Source organism: Sturnira hondurensis, unplaced genomic scaffold, assembly GCF_014824575.4.
Source record: "Sturnira hondurensis isolate 20B ecotype Veracruz unplaced genomic scaffold, ASM1482457v3 Scaffold0008651, whole genome shotgun sequence".
Lineage (NCBI taxonomy): Eukaryota > Metazoa > Chordata > Mammalia > Chiroptera > Phyllostomidae > Sturnira > Sturnira hondurensis.
The window spans coordinates 22,335-43,777 of NW_028081282.1; the positions used below are offsets into that span (position 1 = coordinate 22,335).

The 21,443-nt window shown below is 41.8% G+C and overlaps 1 protein-coding gene and 1 pseudogene across 1 annotated transcript; both read left to right on the forward strand.

Annotated features, from left to right (window-relative positions):
* Positions 1-667: 667 nt before the first annotated feature.
* On the forward strand, positions 668-21,421 carry LOC118993276 (mitotic checkpoint serine/threonine-protein kinase BUB1-like; the record flags this gene model as incomplete). The annotated part of the gene is given in 8 exon segments (XM_037055533.1): positions 668-989; positions 2,093-2,236; positions 17,890-18,005; positions 18,333-18,494; positions 18,625-18,782; positions 18,881-19,055; positions 19,596-19,702; positions 21,326-21,421. Coding segments are annotated over 8 exon segments (1,193 nt in total), but the record flags the coding sequence as incomplete, so codon positions are not given.
* On the forward strand, positions 2,471-2,541 carry LOC118993277 (uncharacterized; annotated as a pseudogene).
* Positions 21,422-21,443: the final 22 nt, after the last annotated feature.

The following is a 21,443-nucleotide window of genomic DNA, read 5'->3' on the forward strand; positions in this document are numbered from 1 at the left end:
GGTGGAAGGGATTGAAGGGGGGGAATAGAACAAGTGTAATGGTATAATCAATAAAATATATTTAAAAAAAAAGAAGACCCATTTACAGTATCAGAGCTGAAACAAAACAATTCAGTCCTTACCCCTCACCTGGGACCATATTTTTGTGTGACTCAAATTTTTTGCCACTCTGCATCTCTGCAGGTTGAGTATTGATTTGGGGTTTACAAGTAAGTTTTAGCATGAATGAAAATTCAAAAATACAGAATTCATGAGTAATGAGGATTGACTTTACATATAGATATACTGTATATATAATTGTGGAAAGGTACCAGTGTTAGGTTGTTGGATTGTGATTCACACTTTCTGTTTGTTTCAGTGTTGTAAAAGAGGGCATTTTGGAGTAAAGATAAGTGTTCGGTCTTGGTGACAATACCAATACTTACCTAACCTAAGTACGGGGAAATAAGCCTGTTCCTCTCAACGTTTCCTACTAAACACTATTCCCTGCATTACCCATCTACTTATCTACTATATTACCATGCCTTTGATTCACTTCTAGTATAGTAGAAGTGAATCAAAGTGAATCATGTGACTGTGTATTTGCATATTTGGGGGGGGGTTTCCTGAAGAAAATACTTTAATCACTTTTGAAATGTCATTCCTAGAGTGAAAGGAAGCTACTTCTGAGACTTTCATGTGATCAAATCCATAGACTTGTAACCACGTAGTGTTTTGTTTCTTCCTCTCTCATTCCTTTTATGTATCCAGTTCAATGCAAGAGAAAAGCCCAGAATCAGCATCCCCCACCAAAGCGTCTTCAGCATCCTCGCTACATCTGAGCCAGCCAACTCCCGGTGGCGTGCTGACCAGCAGGGCGGAGCAGAGCCTGGAGGCTTGTACACTCATGGACCCTGACCTTCCTGTGGTGGCGGAGCCATCAGTCACCAGTGCTGGGCTCCAGGCAGAATGGTTGCATCCTCGTTCACTTAGGAGTGTTAGTACCCCAAGTATGAAGAGATTCCCAGTCCTCATTGTGCCCCTTAATAAGGACAGTCTCCTGGTAAAAGCTGCTTCGTGGAAAGCTCAGAGCAGGGACTCGAATATCACTGAGTAGAACACAGTGCAGACAGAACTTGCATGCTGTATCACAAGGTAGTGTAACAATAGCATGCATGAGAGTAAGTTCATCCGTTTTAAGAAAGTGTCAAAATAACTACCTATTGGAAGAGGGAATTGGTATTGGAGGACCTACTGTGTGCCAAGCATTTAATATAGTGCTATTATCTCCATTTTACAGGAAAGTGACCAAGCTCAGAGTTAAGAGACTCCCAACCCCAGGCTACACAGAAACATCTTGCCTGGTGGTTAGAAGTACAGTGTCTGGGGACAGACTGGCTGGGTTCTAATCTTCACTCCCTCTTTTATGAGGTCATGTGATCTTGGCTGAGATTATTTCAGTCCTTTGTGGCCCCCTTTCTGTAAAGGGGTGGAAACAGTCGTACCCACTTCAGTCTTATTGTAAGGGCCAAGTGAGTTACTAAATGCCAAGTACTCAGGACAGTGTCCTACACAGGCTCATCACTAAGGAAATGTGAAGTATGCTGGATTAGTCTTTGACAATTGCCACTGGCATTTTTCCTCCTTTCAGGAAGGATTTCTCTTGTGAGCCCAAAGTATCTCATACTTGCAGATTGCGCATAGGTAGTGTAAGTGTTAAAAGGCAACGTGTTTTGTAGATACAAGTAGAAAAGCAATTTAGAGAATATATATCTGAGCATGTTAGCAGTAACCGATACCCAAGTCTGCCTTGAAAGGTGTGCACCCATAATTGTGCTAAAGGTTGTATCTAGCAATTCCAGATGAGAGAGACAGGTACCTTGCTGTTGATTTCCTTTCTCCCATCTGAATGCTGATCTATTATAGAGCTAAAATGACAAATAACTGCTTCAGAACCACCCATTTTGACTTTTGAAAATGGTTGTTATTTGAATTGATGCTTTTTACAATGAGGCTTTTGAAAGCTTATTTAATGCACGTCTCGCTTGCTTTATTTGTGTATCTTAGGCACTGAATTTTTCTTTTTTTGTTCCCATTCCTTCATTCCTTTAAGACTTCAGTGTGGAAAATCCATGGGATGATCGATTGATTTCCAAACTTCTGTCCGGGCTTTCTCAGCCAGTGTGCTCCTATCCAAATGCTTTTGAGTGGCAGTGTAAGCTTCCTGCCATCAAGCCCAAGACTGAGTTTCAACTGGGTAAGACCTGTGTGGTAGTAAAACTTTAAACTCTTGTTTCTCTGTGGGAAGTCGGTGGTACCCGGTGTGTGTGTGATTCTGCACCTGGCACCCCTGCCACCTTTTACCCGTAGGACCAAGCAGAACACTTTGTTAGGCTGTGACAGAAAGTAGCGTTTTGATTGCTGTTGGGGCTCCAACTTACAGGAAGCCAGTTGGCAATACCTAATCAAAATTTAGAATGCACATACTTTTAAGACTATACTTCCAGGGATCATTTCTGTAGTTTGTTACTGGAATGCACATACTTTTAAGACACACCACGTTTGAGAATTTCCTGCAGATAAGTTACGTACATTCCAAATAGCGTGCATGTAAAAGCAGCAGGTTGAAGCTCCATAGATGTCAGTGGGAACTGCTTCAGTAAGTGGCTGGACACCTCTGCAGTGCCATGCAGCTCTCTGTGCTTACAGGAGATGACCTCTCAAACATGCGGTTAACTGAAAGGTCAGACTAGTACTATGTACTGCTGGGTTTTTTTCTGAAAAGGGGGAAGCTCAGATATACATATTTGACTATTTCCAGAGAACTCTTGAAAGATACTCAAAACTAATAAAATGGCTGTAAGTGGGACAGTGGGTGTGGATGACAATGGGACATCCCTTCTTGCAACGAGCTTCCCATGCCCATATATGTATATAGGCACCCTAATGAGCATTTGCATTAGTAGTACATTTGTTGACGTTAATGAGCCAATGTTGTTATATTACTATTAACTAAAGTGTATATTAGGATACCCTCTCTTGGTACTGTGCACTCTGTTTTGAGAAATGTGGAATGACGTGCATCCATCACTACAGGACCGTACAGGGTAGTCTCACTGCCCTGAAAGTGCCCAGTGTTCACATGCTCATCCCCCCTCCTCCCTCCACCTGAAACCCTGGCAGCCTCTCATGTTTTTACTACTGTCTCCGTCATTTTGTGTTTTCCAGAATGTCATATAGTTGTAATACTTACATATATGTAAATACATGTAGTGTGTATACTTCTCAGACTGGCTTCTTTTGCTTAGCAACAATGCATTTAAGTTTTCTCCATGTCTTTTAATGGCTTTATAGCTCTTTTGAATGGCTAATCCACTGTGTAGTAATCCACTGTGAATGTACCATCATTTATTTACTCGTTCACCTATTGGAGGCCATTTTGGCTGCTTCCAAGTTTTGCCAGTTTTGGCTGCTGTAAACATTCCAGTGCAGTTTTTGAGTGGACATAAATTTCAGTTCATTTCTGTAAATACCAAGGAGTTAGATTGCTTGGTCATATGGTAAGAATATGTTTACTTTTGTAAGAAACTGCCAAACTGTCTTCCAGCAGGTTTTGTACCATTTTGCATTCCCACCAGCAAAAAATGATAGTTCTCTTGCTCCGCCCCCTCATGTCACACCCTCACGTCATTGGGTGGTGTCGGTGTTTTCAGTTTTAGCCGTTCTGATAGGTGTGCAGTGGTTTCTCGTCATTGGTTTCAATTGCAGTTGCCCAATGACATACAATGTTGAATACTTTTGTGATCTTCGATTGTTTATTTGCTATCTGTATATTCTCTTTGCTGAGTTATATGTTTAGATCTTTTGTCCCCTTTTTAAGTTGAGCTGTTCATTTTTTTAAGTGTTGAGTTTTAAGAGTTCATTGGGTATTTTGGATAATAGTCCCTTATCAGATAAGTGTTTTGCAGAAATTTTCTCTCAGTCTCTGGCTTATCTCTTCATTCTATTAACTGTGTAGGCAGAAGTTTTTGTGGTAATTGTAATGAAGTCCAATTTATCAATTCTTTTCTCTATTGGCAAATACAAGGTCACCTATCTTATCTTCCAGTACTCTGACAGGTTTGTGTTTTATGTTTGGGTATATGGTCCATTTGACCTAACTGGTGAAAGGTTCTCTGTCTAGATTTATTTTTGCATGTTGATGTTCAGTTCTAGCACCATTTGTTGAAAAGACTCTCCTTTCTTAATTGAATTGCCTTTGCCTTGTCAGTGAGCAGCTGACTATATTTGTTTGGTTCTATTTCTGGGTCTCTTTTTCTTTCTTCCATTGATGTATTTGTCTATTCTTTCACCAGTACCAGTGTCCTGATTATGGCAGCTTTTATAGTAAGGCTTCATGTCAGGTCGTGTCAGTCATTTGACTTGTTATTCTTCCATAATGTGCTGGCTATTCTGGGTCTTTTTCCTCCCCACATACACTTTAGATTTTTGCCAATATCCGTGAAATAACTTGTTGGGATTTTGATTGGGATTACATTGAATCTATAGATTAAGTTGGGAAGAATAACATCTTGACTATTGTTTTCCTATTCATGTAAAAGAAATCTTTGATTTCTTTTATCAGAGTTTTGTTGTTTTCCTCATATAGATAGATCTTGTACATATTTTCTTACATCTATACCCAAGTGTTTTAATAAGCTTCGTATACCTATGGTGCTAGTGGTAATATATTGCGTTTTTAATTCCAAATTCTACTTACTCACTTGTAGAACATGGGAAAGCAGCTGAGTTTTGTATATTAATCTTATATCCTGCAACCTTGCTATAATTGCTTATTAGCTACAGATTTTTGTTGATTCTTTGGGATTTTCTGGATAGACAATGCTATCTTCTGTGTACAAAGACTTTTATTTCTCTCTTCCAATCTGTATGCCTCTTATTTCCTTTTCTTTTAATAATATATTTTATCGATTATGCTATTACAGTTGTCCCATTTTCCCCCTTCATTCCCCTCCCCCCGACACACTCCCTCCCACCCACATCACCCCCCCTTTAGTTCATCTCCATGGGTCATACATACAAATTCTTTGGCTTCTACATTTCCTATATTATTCTTAACCCCCCCTATTTTCTTCCTACCATTTATTTTACTTATTCTCTGTACCTTCTCCCTTCTCTCCCCCTCCTACTCCCCCACTGATAACCCTCCATGTGTTCTCTATTTCTGTGATTCTGTTCCTGTTGTAGTTATTTGCTTAGTTTTTGTTTTTGTTTTTGTTGTAGGTGTGGTCATTAATGACTGTGAGTTTGTTGTCATTTTACGGTTCATATTTTTTATCTTTCTCTTAGATAAGTTCCTTTAACATTTCCTGTAATAAAGGTTCAGTGATGATGAACTCCTTGAACTTGACCTTATCTGAGAAGCACTTTATCTGCCCTTCCATTCTATATAAAAGCTTTGCTGAATAGAGTAATCTTGGATGTAGAGCCTTGCCTTTCATGACTTTGAATACTTCTTTCCAGCCCCTTCCTGCCTGCAAGATTTCTTTGGAGAAATCAACTGACAGTCTTATGGGAACTCCTTTGTAGGTAACTGTCTTCTTTTCTCTTGCTGTTTTTTTTTTTTTTTTTTTTTAAGATCTTAGTTATTTATCTTTAGAGGGGAAGGGAAGGAGAGAAGGAGAGAAACATCAATGTATGGTTGCCTCTCGTGAGTCCCCTGCTGGGAACTGGCCTGCAACTCCCCTGCATGTGCCCTGACTGGGAATCGAACTGTGATTGTTTGGTTCACAGGCCCGCACTCAATCCACTGAGCTACACCAGCCAGAGTTCTCTCTTGCTGTTTTTAATATCCGCGCCTTATCTTTGATCTTGGGTAGTTTGATTATGATGTGCCTTGGTGTGTGCTTCCTTGGGTCCAACTTGTTTGGGACTCTCTGAGCTTCCTGGACTTCCTCTAAGTCCGTTTCCTTTGCCAATAAATTGAGGAAGTTCTCCTTCATTATGTTTTCAAGTAAGTTTTCAATTTCTTGGTCTTCCTCTTTTCCTTCTGGCACCCTTATAATAGGAATGTTGGAACATTTAAAGATGTTTCAGAGGTTCCTAATCCTCTCCTCATTTCTTTTGAATCCTTGTTTCTTCATTCTTTTCTGGTTAAATGTTTCTTCCTTCTGGTCCACACTGTTGATTTGAGTCCCAGTTTCTTTCCCATCACTGTTGGTCCCCATTTTCCTTTATTTCACTTATCATAACCTTCGTTTTGTACATCTAATTTGTGACTATATTCAACCAATTCTGTGAGCATCCTGATTACCAGTTTTTTTGAACTGTGCATCTGATAGGTTGGCTATCTCTTCATTGCTTAGTAATATTTTTTCTGGAGCTTCGATCTGTTCTTTCACTTGGGCCTTTTTTTTTTTGTCTTGGCACGCCTGAGCCATGAAAGGTTAAGTGCCTAAGGCAGGTTCTGCTGAAAGGACTGATGCGCCCGACTGACTCAGAACGTGCAGGTAAAAATGATAGAGTGACGCGCTCTAGTGTAAAAAGTCTGCCTGCATCCACACAACTGCGGTTCCTTAGAAGAAAGCCCATTCTTGGTGGAAGGAATCACAGCTCTTTCCAAGTTTTTCTTAATTCCTTTTCTTGACTTATTGCATTAGCTAGGCTTTCCAGTATAATGTTGAATATGAGTAAGGAGAAGACATGCCCTCACCTAATTCCTGATCTTAGTTGGAAACATGAACCTAGTTTCTCACTCTTAACTATGATGTTAGCTGTAGGTTTTTTGTAGATGTTCTTTATCAAGTTGAAGACGTTCCCCTGTATTCCTAGTTTGCAGAGTGGTTATGAATGGGTATTGACAAAAAATACTTTTTCTGCAGCTCTTGATAATGATCGTGTGATTTTTAGTTTTAATCTCTATATGTGATAGATTGCATTAACTGGTTTTTGAGTGTTTGGCCAACCTTGCATACCTGGATTAAATCCCACATGGTCGTGATGTATAATTTGTACCATTTTGGATTCTATTCGGTAATATTTTACTGCATTTTTGGGACTACAAGGCCCTCCCCCCAGCACCACCCCCCTACCCCCAGTTTGGGAGGGCAGGGAGGTGCATCTTATCGCCTGAATGTTGCTTACCTGGCTTGCTGTGGGGAAGGGTGGAGCTGGGTCACCACTGCATTTTCCTCCCAAATGGGGGCGGGGGGGCAGGAGGCGGTACAGCTAAGACGTCAGAGCAGTCCCTGCGGGTGGGTGCGTCTTACAGTCCTAAAAATGTGGTATTGAGAACTTTTGCATCTATGTTCACTAGAGATGTTGGTTTATAGTTTTCTTGTAATGCGTTTGCCTGATTTCATATTAGGGTAATGCTGACTTCATAGAATGGGTTAGGAAGTTTTCTCTGTGGTTCTGTCCTTTGAAAGATGCTGTAGAGGTTTGGTATTTCTTCTTTAAATGTTTGGTAGAATCAACCAATGAGACCATCTGGGCTTGGTGTCTTCTGTTTGGGAAGGCTATTAGCTACTGATTGAATTTCTTTACTTAGATATAAACCCACAGAACCAGTAGTCTATTCCTATGTGCATTGTAGGAGATTGTTTCTTTCAAGGAATTGGTCGATTTTTCCTAGGTTATCAGATTTGTGGACATCGAACTGCTCATAGTATTTCTTTATTATCCTTTTAAATGTTCATAGAATCTGTAATGATGCCACTGTTTCATTTCTGGTGAGGGTAGTATGGGTCCTCTTTTTTTCTTAGGTAAACTGGCTAGTGGCTTATTGGCTTTATTGATCTTTTTTAAAAATCAGCTTTTGTGGGGTTTTTTAAATATTCTCTATTGATTTTCTGTTTTTTAATTTCATTGATTTTTGTTCTAATATTTTTTCTGCGCTGGTTTTAATTTGCTCTTTTTCTGTTTTTCTAAGGCGGAAACTAACTATTGATTTTAGGTCTTTGTTCTTTTCTAACATGAATTCTAATGCTACAGGTTCCCCTCTAAACACTGCTTTTGCTGCATCCAACAGTTTCAATAAACTGTTTTCATTTTTGTTTAGTTCAAGCATAGTTTTCATTTTATCTTGAAATTTTTTTCTTGAACTTGTGTTGTTTCATCTCCAAGTGTTTGGGGGTTTTCCCGTTATCGTTATTTTGATTACTCGTTTAATTCCATTGTAGTCTGAATGCACTTTTTGTGTGATTTATTTATTTTTTTAATCTGTTAAGGTGTGTTTCATGGCCTAAAATGTGGTTGATCGTGGTGAATGTTCCATGTGAACTTGAGAAGAATGTGTATTCATCTGTTGGATGAATTAGTGTATAAATGTTGATTAGGTCAGTGAATATGTGGCTCTGTTTAGTTCAACCTTGGCCTTACTGATTGTCTGCCTGATAAAGGGATGAAAAATCTCCCACTATGACAGTGAGTTCATCTATTCTTGTAGGTCTGTCAATTTTGCCTCTGTTTTTTTTTTTTTAAACCTCACCCAGGGGTGTTTGTTGACTTTAGATAGAGTGGAAGGGAGAGAGAGAGAGACAGAAATATTGATATGAGAGAGAAACATCATGTGGTTGCCTCCTGTGTGTGCCCCAACCAGGGATAGAATCTGCATCCTAGGTATGTGCCTTACTGGGAATTGAATCTTCAAACGTTTGGTGTACAGGATGATGCTCCAACCAATGGAGCCACCCAGCTAGGACCTTGTCTCACTATTTTAATGCTCTGTTGTTAGGCACATACACATGAAGGACGTCTTCTTAGAGAATTGGCTTCTGCATCATCATGTGATATCCCTTTTTATCCCCCAACAACTTTCCTTGCTCTGAAGTGTGCTCTGTCTGAAGTTTCTGGTTTCTTAGTTTCTTTCTTTCTTTTCTTTCTCTTCCTTCCTTCCTTCCTTCCATCCTTCCATCCTTCCATCCATCCATCCATCCATCCATCCATCTTGAGAGAGGGGAAAGAAAGGAGAAAGCTAGGGAGAGAAACATCAATGTGTGGTTGCCTCTTGCACACCCAGCTGGAGACCTGGCCCGCAGCCCAGGCATGTGCCCTGACTAGGAATCAAACCAGTGACCCTTGGTTCACTGGCTGGCTGGCACTCAGTCCATTGAGCCACACTAGCTAGAGCTGGTCTGTTTCTCATCTATATCGTCTTATCTCTCTCGGAAGAACTTTTAAAAATATTTCTTTCTTGCAAGAAAGATTTACTGGTGACAGACCCTTAATTTTTGTCTGTATAAAAAAGTACTTCTTCATCTTTGAAGAGATGGTTTGGACACAGAATTGGCAGTGTTTTTCTTTCCACCCTTANATCCATCCATCTTGAGAGAGGGGAAAGAAAGGAGAAAGCTAGGGAGAGAAACATCAATGTGTGGTTGCCTCTTGCACACCCAGCTGGAGACCTGGCCCACAGCCCAGGCATGTGCCCTAACTAGGAATCAAACCAGTGACCCTTGGTTCACTGGCTGGCTGGCACTCAGTCCATTGAGCCACACTAGCCAGAGCTGGTCTGAGTTTCTCATCTATATCGTCTTATCTCTCTGGGAAGAACTTTTAAAAATATTTCTTTCTTGCAAGAAAGATTTACTGGTGACAAACCCTTAATTTTTGTCTGTATAAAAAAGTACTTCTTCTTCATCTTTGAAGAGATGGTTTGGACACAGAATTGGCAGTGTTTTTCTTTCCACCCTTACTCCATCAACTGTCTGCAGAAAAGTTGCTGTGATTCTTATCGTTGCCTCCACTGCAGGTGGTGTTGTCTCCCAGCCTAATTTCAGTATTGGCTCCATGTCTGACTTCCTGCAGTTTGACTGGTTAGGTGCAGATATTTTTTTGTGTTTATCTTGCTTGGTGTTCTCTGAGATTCTTGGATCTCTGACAGTGTCTGCCACTAATTTTGGAAGTTTCTCAGACATAGTTACTCCCAAGTATTTCTTCTGTTTCTTTTTTCCTCCTTCCCTCTTGTAGTCTTATACACGTTGTACCTTTTGTAATTGTCTCACAGTGCTGGAGCATTTCTCTCTGCATGTCAGTTCTGGGAGTTTTCTATCAACATATCCTCAAGTTCAGAGATTTTTTTTCCCTAAACCATGTGCAAGCCTACATTGGTGAGCCCATCTGACAGTCTTTATTTCTGTTACTGTTTTTACGTCTAGCATTTCCTTTGGATTCTTTCTCAGTTTCAATTTGTCTGCTTACACTACCCACCTAGTCTTAGATGTTGTGCCTTCTTCATTAGAGACCTTAGTGTATTATTCATAAATCTGTTTAATTTTTTTAAAATATAGTTTATTGATTATACCATTACAGTTGTTCTATTCCCCCTTCATTCCCCTCCAGCCGCACACTCCCTACCCCACCCTTCTCCCCCCTTAGTTTATAACCACGTGTCTCAACTTCTTTAGATTCTATATTTCCCCCACTATTCTCGCCCTCCCCCCTATCTATTTTCTACCTACCATCTATGCTATTTTCTGTGCCTTCTCCCCCTTTCTCCTCCTCCCACCCCCCTGTTTCTAACCCTCCATGTGTTCTTCATTTCTATGGTTCCACTCCTGATCTAGCTGTCCTCTTGGTTTGCTTTTGTTTTAGGTGTGGTTGTTAATAACTGTGTGTTTGCTGTCCTTTCACTGTTCATATTTTTCATCTTCTTTTTCTTATATAAGTCCCTTTAGCATTTCATATAATAAGGGCTTGGTGATGATGAACTCCTTGAACTTGACCTTATCTGAGAAGCACTTTATCTGTCCTTCCATTCTAAATGAAAGTTTTGCTGGATAAAGCAATCTTGGCTGTAGGTCTTTGGATTTCATGACTTGGAATACTTCTTTCCAGCCCCTTCTTGCCTGTAAGGTCTCTTTTGAGAAATCCGCTGACAGTCTGATGGGTACTCCTTTGTAGGTGACTGTCCCCTTATCCCTTGCTGCTTCTAGGATTCTCTCCTTCATTTTAGTCTTGGCTAATGTAATTATGATGTGCCTTGGTGTGTTCCTTCTTGGGTCCAACTTCTTTGGCACTCTCTGAGCTTCCTGGATTTCCTGGAAGTCTATTTCCTTTGCCAGACTGGGGAAGTTCTCCTTTATTATTTGTTCAAATAAGTTTTCCACTCGTGGCTGTTTCTTTCCCCCTTCTGGTACCCCTATAATCCGGATGTTGGAACGTTTAAAGATGTCCTGGAGGTTCCTAAGCCTCTCCTCATTTTTTTGAATTCTCATTTCTTCATTCCTTTCTGGTTGGATGTTTCGTTCTTCCTTCTGGTCCATTCCATTGATTTGAGTCCCATTTTCCTTTCCATCGCTATTGGTTTCCTGGACATCTCCCTTCATTTCAATTAGTTTAGCCTTCATATGTTCCTCTAATTTGTGACTGTACTCTACCAATTCTGTGAGCATCCTGATAAATAGTGTCTTAAATTGGGCTTCTGAGAGGCTGGCAATCTGTTGGTCGCTTAGAGTTATTGGCTCTGGGACTTTGAGTTCTTGCACCATCTTTTGGGCTGTTTGTGCCTGTTAAGTAGCAGGCTCGGAGCCCTAGGTTTTCACCAGAGGAGGGCAACTCAGTCGCTGGGTTGTGACGTCGTATGTGGGGGCGGGGTCAAAGAGGGACAATGGCTTCCCTCCGGCGCCTGCCGCCGGGACCCCCCACCAGCACCGCAGCCACCACCGTCACCAGGGCCACGCGCCCTGCTCCACTGCACGCGAGTGTGCCACCGCTATCAGCCCTCCACCACTGGGTTCGCCCCCCGGGGCCTGCGTGGTCCGTCTCACTGCGCACGAATGTGCGACCTTGGTCAGTCTGCCCCGCACCCCGACTAGGTCCGGGCTGCCTGCGCTGCTAGGTCTGTCCTTCCCGACCCTGCTCCGCTGCTGGCTCTGCCTCTCTTACCGTCCCGGTTGAATGGTTCTTAGCTGTCGGACTTCCGTATAATTCGGTTTTCTGGTCTCTGGGTGTGTCTTAGTTCTCCAAAACTTTTGTTGTATCCAAACTTGGTTGTGGGAGAAGGCACAGTGTTTCCACCTATGCCTCCATCTTGGCGGAAGTTAATTTCTGATCTTACATTTCCAAAATATTTGCTATATTTGTGTCTGGTTCTGATGCTTGCTCTGTCTCTTCCAGCTGTGATTTTTGTCTTTTAGTGTGCCTTGTAATTTTAATTAGAGGCCAGACCTAATATACTAGGTCAGAGGTGATGCAGACTCCGGCCCTCTGGACTCTGTGGGTTGTGGATGAAGTAAACAGATTTTCATGGACTGCCGAGTCCTGTGGAGAACAAGGGACAGCACGGCCACTCTCTCAAGGGGAGAGCGCCCTGACCCTTGCCTGGACAGGCTTTTATTGCTTTCCAGTCGCATTAAATCAAAGAAGGTTCTCATTATTTCTAGATTTAGTTAAGTAATTATTTCTTACAGATAACCAAAGAAGAAAAAAGTTGCAGATGCAAGGGAACAATAAAAATGATTGATTGGTTACATTTCATCTTTGGGTTGTGATAGCACAGACTTCAGGGAGTTGCTTCAGAGATACACATTAACCACCTGCAGTTTCAACTCAGGGGGAGGGACTTTCAGCAAAAGCAAGTCTCACAGCAGCCTAGGTACAACGCAGGCCTGAATCCCCACGGGAAAGCCAATCTGCACACCTGGCTCCTGTGTGCTGCCTCTCATTGATCAGTTTTCCAAATCAATACTGGGCTACATTTGCCATTGCCATGCTGATCGGTTCCCTATACAAAGGAACTAAGATAAGTAGGCCTTTATGTAAGGTTTGTGTTTATCTGTCTTGGGATTAGGCTGTGTTTACTGTTTGCTGTCTTTGGAAGTATCAGAATAAAAATTTCCCTTTGTGTCCTTATTTCTCTCTTATTATGTCTGGATTTCCCTAGACACTTGTTCTTAAATATGATCTGAGATGTCATTTCTTTCTGTCATGACCCACCCTGTCCTGGGGTTGGGGGTCCTGGACCTCTGCTCTGACAAGCTCTCATTCTTCAATTGCTCCTGCCTGACTCCTCAGTTTGGGGGACAATGGTTTGCCTGTGACTTCGGTTCTCTGATAGATCTAAGAATTGTAGATTTCCAGTTTTTCAGCTTTTTTCTTTTTTTGAAAGATTTATTTATTTTTAGAGAGAGGAGACGGGAGGGAGAAAGAAAGGGAGAGAAACATCAATGTGTGGTTGCCTCTTGTGCACCCGCACTGGAGACCTGGCCCACAACCCAGGCATGTGCCCTAGACTGGGAATCGACCCAGCGACCCTTTGATTCACAGGCCAGCCCTCAGTCCAGCTGGAGCTGAAGTTTTTTTCTAATTGTGAAGATGGAGTGGTGACTTCCAAGCTTTTTATATGCCCGATAAGAAACCAAATGCTTACTTTTTTATATTTGATTTTGTATATGTGAATTTTCTTTTAAATTAGTTAAGCATTTTATTACAACTTCACCTCTGTGGTCTTTCTCCCCAAAACAGTAACCTTAGTGTTATTGAAAAACATCAAGACAAATCCAGTTTGGGGGACATTCTATAGCCTGCCCAGTACTCCTTGCAACTGTCCTGGTCATCAAAAACAGGGAGCTAGAAACAGCCTAGGAGAGGCTAAGGAGACTTGATGCTGTGTCCTGGAACATTTGGGAAAGTGGTGATATCTGAATAAAATAAGGAGTTTGCTTAATAGTAACGTACTGGTATTGGATCTTTATTTCTTGCGAGTGTACCTCAGTTACGTAAAAGTCAATAGGGGAAACCAGATGCAGAGCAGACGAGCACTCTGCTACCAGGGCAGCTTTTCTGTACATCACAACTGGTGTAAAACAAAGGTTTACTTCAATAAAATTAGTGCTCAGGAATATGGGGACAATCGTACTTTGTCCTTTTTCTTGGAATCTAGAACATACATTTTCCAAGGTATGTTTAAAACTTCGTTTAGCACTTCACAGAGGATTTCACATGTTCTTTCTAGCATCACAATGGTCTTGNTGTGGTTGCCTCCGGTGTGTGCCCCAACCAGGGATAGAATCTGCATCCTAGGTATGTGCCTTACTGGGAATTGAATCTTCAAACGTTTGGTGTACAGGATGCTGCTCCAACCAATGGAGCCACCCAGCTAGGACCTTGTCTCACTATTTTAATGCTCTGTTGTTAGGCACATACACATGAAGGACTGTTACGTCGTCTTAGAGAATTGGCTTCTGCATCATCAAGTGATATCCCTTTTTATCCCCCGACAACTTTCCTTGCTCTGAAGCGTGCTCTGTCTGAAGTTAACATAGCTACTTCCGCTTTCCGTTGATTCGTGTTAGATGGCACGCCTTTCTCCATCACTTTACTTTTTATTTATCTTTATATTAAAGGGTTTCTCATAGACAACACGTAGTTGGGTTTTGGGTTTTTATCAACTGTGACAGTCTCTGTTTTCATTGGTATGTGTTTAGTCTGTTGATAATTTCAAGTGATTGGTGTTGTCGTTGAATTAATATCTACTGTATTTGTTACTATTTTTCTATTTCTTGCCCTTATTCTTTGCTCTCTTTTCTGTCCTGTCACTCATTTCATTTATCCATATGTTATACTTACTAAATGTATCAGAGATTTTATTTTATACCTTTTCCTACTCTTTTCTGGTTTCTCAGTTTCTTTCCTTCTTTTCTTTCTCTTCCTTCCTTCCTTCCTTCCTTCCATCGATCCATCCATCCATCCATCCATCCATCTTGAGAGAGAGGAAAGAAAGGAGAAAGCTAGGGAGAGAAACATCAATGTGTGGTTGCCTCTTGCACACCCAGCTGGAGACCTGGCCCACAGCCCAGGCATGTGCCCTAACTAGGAATCAAACCAGTGACCCTTGGTTCACTGGCTGGCTGGCACTCAGTCCATTGAGCCACACTAGCCAGAGCTGGTCTGAGTTTCTCATCTATATCGTCTTATCTCTCTGGGAAGAACTTTTAAAAATATTTCTTTCTTGCAAGAAAGATTTACTGGTGACAGACCCTTAATTTTTGTCTGTATAAAAAAGTACTTCTTCTTCATCTTTGAAGAGATGGTTTGGACACAGAATTGGCAGTGTTTTTCTTTCCACCCTTACTCCATCAACTCTCTGCAGAAAAGTTGCTATGATTCTTATCGTTGCCTCCACTGCGGGTGGTGTTGTCTCCCGGCCTAATTTCAGTATTGGCTCCATGTCTGACTTCCTGCAGTTTGACTGGTTAGGTGCAAATATTTTTTTGTGTTTATCTTGCTTGGTATTCTCTGAGATTCTTGGATCTCGGACAGTGTCTGCCACTAATTTTGGAAGTTTCTCAGACATAATTACTCCCAAGTATTTCTTCTGTTTCTTTTTTCCTCCTCCCCTCTTGTAGTCTTATACACGTTGTACCTTTTGTAATTGTCTCACAGTGCTGGAGCATTTCTCTCTGCATGTCAGTTCTGGGAGTTTCTATCAACATATCCTCAAGTTCAGAGATTTTTTTCCCCTAAACCATGTGCAAGCCTACATTGATGAGCCCATATGACAGTCTTTATTTCTGTTACTAATTTTTTGGCTAGCGTTTCCTCTGGAATTATTCTTAGTTTCATTTTGTCTGCTTACATTACCCACCTAGTCTTAGATGTTGTGCCTTCTTCATTAGAGACTTTAGTGTATTATTCATAAATCTGTTTAATTTCTGATCTTACATTTCAAAATATTTGCTATATTTATGTCTGATTCTGATGCTTGCTCTGTCTCTTCCACCTGTGTTTTTTGTCTTTTAGTGTGCCTTGTAATTTTAATTAGAGGCCAGACCTAATATACTAGGTCAGAGGTGATGCAGACTCGGGCCCTCTGGACTCTGTGGGTTGTGGATGAGGTAAACAGATTTTCATGGACTGCCGAGTCCTGTGGAGAACAAGGGACAGCACAGCCACTCTCTCAAGGGGAGAGCGCCCCAACCCTTGCCTGGACAGGCTTTTATTGCTTTCCAGTCTCATTAAATCAAAGGAGGTTCTCATTATTTCTAGATTTAGTTAAGTAATTACTTCTTATAGATAACAAAAGAAGAAAAAAGTTGCAGATGCAAGGGAACAATAAAAATGATTGATTTGGTTACATTTCATCCTTGGGACATCATAGCACAGACTTCAGGGAGTTTCTTCAGAGATACACATTAACCACCTGCAGTTTCAACTCAGGGGGAGGGACTTTCAGCAAAAGCAAGTCGCACAGCAGCCTAGGTACAACGCAGGCCTGATTCCCCATGGGAAAGCCAATCTACACACCTGGCTCCTGTGTGCTGCCTCTCATTGATCAGTTTTCCAGATCAATACTAGGCTACATTTGCCATTGCCATGCTGATCAGTTCCCTATACAAAGGAACTAAGGTAAGTAGGCCTTTATGTAAGGTTTGTGTTTATCTGTCTTGGGATTAGGCTGTGTTTACTGTTTGCTGTCTTTGGAAGTATCAGAATAAAAATTTCCCTTTGTGTCCTTATTTCTCTCTTATTATGTCTGGGTTTCCCTAGACACTTGTTCTTAAATATGATCTGAGGTGTCATTTCTTTCTGTCATGACCCACCCTGTCCTGAGGTTGGGGGTCCTGGACCTCTGCTTTGGCAAGCTCTCATTCTTTGATTGCTCCTGCCTGACTCCTCAGTTTTGGGGGACAATGGTGTGCCAGTGACTTCGGTTCTCTGATAGATCTAAGAATTGTAGATTTCCAGTTTTTCAGCTTTTTTCTTTTTTTTTAAAGATTTATTTATTTTTAGAGAGAGGAGAAGGGAGGAAGAAAGAAAGGGAGAGAAACATCAATGTGTGGTTGCTTCTTGTGCACCTGCACTAGAGACCTGGCCCACAACCCAGGCATGTGCCCTAGACTGGGAATCGACCCAGCGACCCTTTGATTCACAGGCCAGCCCTCAATCCACTGAACCACACCAACTGGAGCTTAAGTTTTTTTCTAATTGTGAAGATGGAGTGGTGACTTCCAAGCTTTTTATATGCCCGATAAGAAACCAAATGCTTACTTTTTTATATTTGATTTTGTATATGTGAATTTTCTTTTAAATTAATTAAACATTTTATTACAACTTCACCTCTGTGGTCTTTCTCCCTAAAACAGTAACCTTAGTGTTATTGAAAAACATCAAGACAAATCCAGTTTGGGGGACATTCTATAGCCTGACCAGTACTCCTTGCAACTGTCCTGGTCATCAAAAACAGGGAGTTAGAAACAGCCTAGCAGAGGCTAAGGAGACTTGATGCTGTGTCCTGGAACATTTGGGAAAGTGGTGATATCTGAATAAAGTAAGGAGTTTGCTTAATAGTAACGTACCGGTATTGGATCTTTATTTCTGGCAAGTGTACCTCAGTTACGTAAAACTCAACAGGGGAAACTAGATGCAGAGCAGACGAGCACTCTGCTACCAGGGCAGCTTTTCTGAACATCACAACTGGTGTAAAACAAAAGGTTTACTTCAGTAAAATTAGTGCTCAGGAATATGGGGACAATCGTCCTTTGTCCTTTTTCTTCTAATCTAGAACATACATTTTCCAAGGTATGTTTAAAACTTCGTTTAGCACTTCACAGAGGATTTCACGTGTTCTTTCTAGCATCACAATGGTCTTGTCAAGCAGACAGCGCGGGTAAGACCCGTTTCAATGTGAGCACGTTGGGGGAGGGCCGCTGCCCAGTTCCCGGCCAGGGGGACCGGCCGGCCTGGCAGTGCTGCCCCTGCTCCTTCGTCACAGCATTGGAGAAGGGGGCTATTTGGGGGCAGGTATTTAACTGTCACACGGGATGAGGAAAGCATCTCCTGAAGGGGCTACATCTGTGTTTATTTATTGAAGTAATCCAAGCACCGAGACAATTTTGTAGGTACTTCATTTTGGTAAAGTCTTTAATGTGTTGAGCCTTTATTTTCATGCTTACGTATCTGTTTCCTAAGGTTCTTTGCTGGTCTATATCGATCACCTTCTTGGAGAAGGGGCTTTTGCCCAGGTCTATGAAGTTACCCATGGAGATGTGAAGGATACTAAAAGTAAATAGAAATTTGTGTTGAAGGTAAGTGATTTGAGCAGCTTTTTGTTCAATAGAGAAATGCACTTTAGCCCTTGAGTTTTCCAGCCTGTTATTTTCTTTCTTCTTTTTTTCCTCTATTTTAACATGGTGGTGGTTTCATTTAGGTCTACAGCCAGCACTTAAAAACCACAATTATCCTACAAGGACTCAGAATTGCCTTGCCACTAGAATTCCGATGCAGCAGGTCCCATACTGCAGCAAACAGTACCCGGCTTGTCATTACTTCCCACCCTGCGTTCTTCACTGGGATGGAGGTGGCTTCCATCCCAATGTGAGACTGCATTTGAATGTCACATACCTGGTTTGCAGGTCCAGAAGCCCGCCAACCCATGGGAATTCTATGTTGGGACCCAGCTGATGGAGAGACTAAAGCCCAGTGTGCGACACATGTTCATCAAGTTCTATTCTGCCCACTTCTTCCAGGACGGCAGTGTATTAGTGGGAGATCTCTACAGCTATGGAACATTACTCGTAAGTGTACTAGCTTTGATGGTGTGGACACAAATGTTGTGATTGGAGTCGCAGGCAGGGCAAAGCTCCTGACTTGAAATTTCATGATCCTGTGTAGCCAACTCATCATTCTACTTCCCATTGTTTCTAGAATGCCATTAATCTCTATAAAAACACCCCTGAGAAAGTGATGCCTCAGGCTCTAGTGCTGTCCTTCACTATCAGGATGCTGCACATGATTGAACAAGTTCATGGCTGTGAGATCATCCATGGGGACATTAAGCCAGACAACTTCATACTTGGAAGCAGGCGAGTGTTGCATTTTCAACAGGGTTCTCCTTTTATAATTTGCCCGGCAGACTTTGTCTCTGCTTATGCAGCCTGACCCTTCTTTGTGTTTGGTACAGATTTTTGGAACAGGACAGAGAAGGTGATGATTTTTCTGCTGGCTTGGCGCTGATTGACCTGGGTCAAAGTATAGATATGAAACTTTTTCCAAAAGGAGCTACATTTACAGCGAAGTGTGAAACATCTGGTTTTCAGTGTACTGAGATGCTCAGTAACAAACCATGGAACTACCAGGTATAGAAGTAACATGAGAGATTTGGAAACATTTTTCTTCATTACACTTTCTGTATTTTCAAAATGAATTTGGCCATCTAGTTAGTGTGAGCTGCTGAAGTTTCCTTTCCTGGGTTTAGGCCATGCTGGTGTTCAGTCGCAAGCACATTCCACAGCGAGAGGCTTTGGCGTAGTGAGAGCAGAGGCCAGGGTCCCGGGAGAAGGAGCAGGAGGCCTTCTAAGCTGTCCCTGCCAGGGGGGCTGGAGCGCTGCCTTGTCTGTGGGTAACAAGCGAAAGACTTGGAAGGACACAGCAGCTCAAGGAGAACAGCTTCCAAGGGACCACCTCAGGGAGCAGTGGGTGATGAGTTCGTGGAAGCTTCCAGCAAAGCCTACACAGGCATTCAGTAGGGCACGTCAGTGGGATACTTGAACAGATGGCATCCAAATTCTTTAAAAGTAACATCTTGTGATTATGTATCTTGCTCAGTAAGTTAGACATCTTAATATACTGATGTGAGAATTAATATTTTAGACATGTGTGGTGTATCTTCTTTGTAGATTGATTACTTTGGAGTTGCTGCAACCGTGTACTGCATGCTCTTTGGCTCTTATATGAAAGTGAAAAATGAAGGCGGAATCTGGAAGCCTGAAGGTCTTTTCAGACGGTAGGTATTAGCATTAGGTGCTCCAGTGAGAAGAGAGTAAATGTGGTAGAACGTTGAGTTCTGTCTCTGGGGGAAATGGATCTCTGCCATTGCATGGAAAACCCGTGCCTTGGAAAGTATGGTGACATGGCACAGTCCTGGGCACTGGGGACAGTGAGCAAGTTCCACAGCTTCTCTGCTCCCTTCCCATCTGTGACAGCCGAGCAGCCAGTGCCGTCATCGAAGCATTGGAAGCTTTAGGCCGAGTAGTTGGCATCCTATACACACCCATCGCATGGTGTTACTGAGCCTCCTGTTTTTGCTTGTTTGTCTTCTAGCCTATGCAAGTGGCAATAATAATGCTCTTGCTTGTCCCAGGTGTATATTATAAGAAGGAAGAGAAATAATACCTGTGAAGTGCTTTGTAAATTATAAATGTGATAAGGCAGCTCTCCATCACAGGATAAGGTTTCCAGGTTCCACCCCTGTATGACTATTAAATCAGTGGAAATTAGTGACTAAACTAGGACTCTTCATTTCAACACGGATAGCTCTCTTAATAAAGTGTGAACTATTGGTAATGTTTTAGCTCAGCATTTGGTACATGTACCATATATTATTTTTACTTTATTTTAAAGAATTTATTTATTTATTTTTAGACAGAGGGGAAGGGAGGGAGAAAGAGAGAAATATCAGTGCGTGGTTGCCTCTCATGTGCCCCCTACTGGGGACCTGGCCCACAATCCAGGCATGTGCCCTGACTGGGAATTGAACCAGCAACCCTTTGGTTCCCAGGTCATGCTGAATCCACTGAACTACACCAGCCAGGGCCACTGTTACTTTTTCTTAAAAATGTTTTTGTGGCGTGAAAACGTATGTTGAAAAATATACTCATCTTAAGTGTACAGCCCTGATGGATTTTTACAGACCCTGACAAGAAAAAGACCAGTCAGCAGTAATTCTATAAAATGGAGCATAGGTTAGGTTCCCCAGAAGAAAACTTATAACAACTATGGTTTATTCTACACGAGTCATGAATTTAGCAACTACTTTACTTTTTCTCTTGCTCATAGTGGAAGGACCAGAGCACTATTCAGAAGGCTTCCGTCTCTGACCAGAGAGAAACCTTAAGTTAACCCCCAGCAGGCCTGATAATAATGGGCTGGACTTGCAGCCTGGAACACAGACTCTCCCCCAGTGCATCATGTCCATGTTCTGGAGTTTTTGCAGTTAGCTTCGGAGCTCTGTTCTGGGTGGTCCAGCCCATCTGCCTGGTCCTGGAACCTGTGCAGTGAGGCCAACAGAGCCATTGACCAGATTATCAGACTCTGGCAGTACAGAAATGCAGGGAGCAAAAAGCAAATTTACGTCCTTTTAAAAAAAAGTTAAAAGAGAAAGTTTTACCACTGAATAACTATTGTGATTGCTAAGACTATTTAAATCACTTTGGGGGAACAAGGTGTGTATAGACATTTAATTAGATCTCTTATTTATGAGTAGATCCACTGTTCCCATTGCTGATGCATTGAGTTTTGTGGGGGTGAAAATTGTATTCGGCTGTCCGAGCCGGTGGGAGTTCGAAGCAAGAGAGGGTTGCCCTGCATGTTAATGCTGCACTTTATCCTTCATGTTTTCTTTCTTCAGGCTTCCTCATTTGGATATGTGGAATGACTTTTTTCACACAATGTTGAACATACCAGATTGTCATCGCCTTCCATCTTTGGATTTGTTAAGGCAAAAGCTGACAGACATACTTCAACAG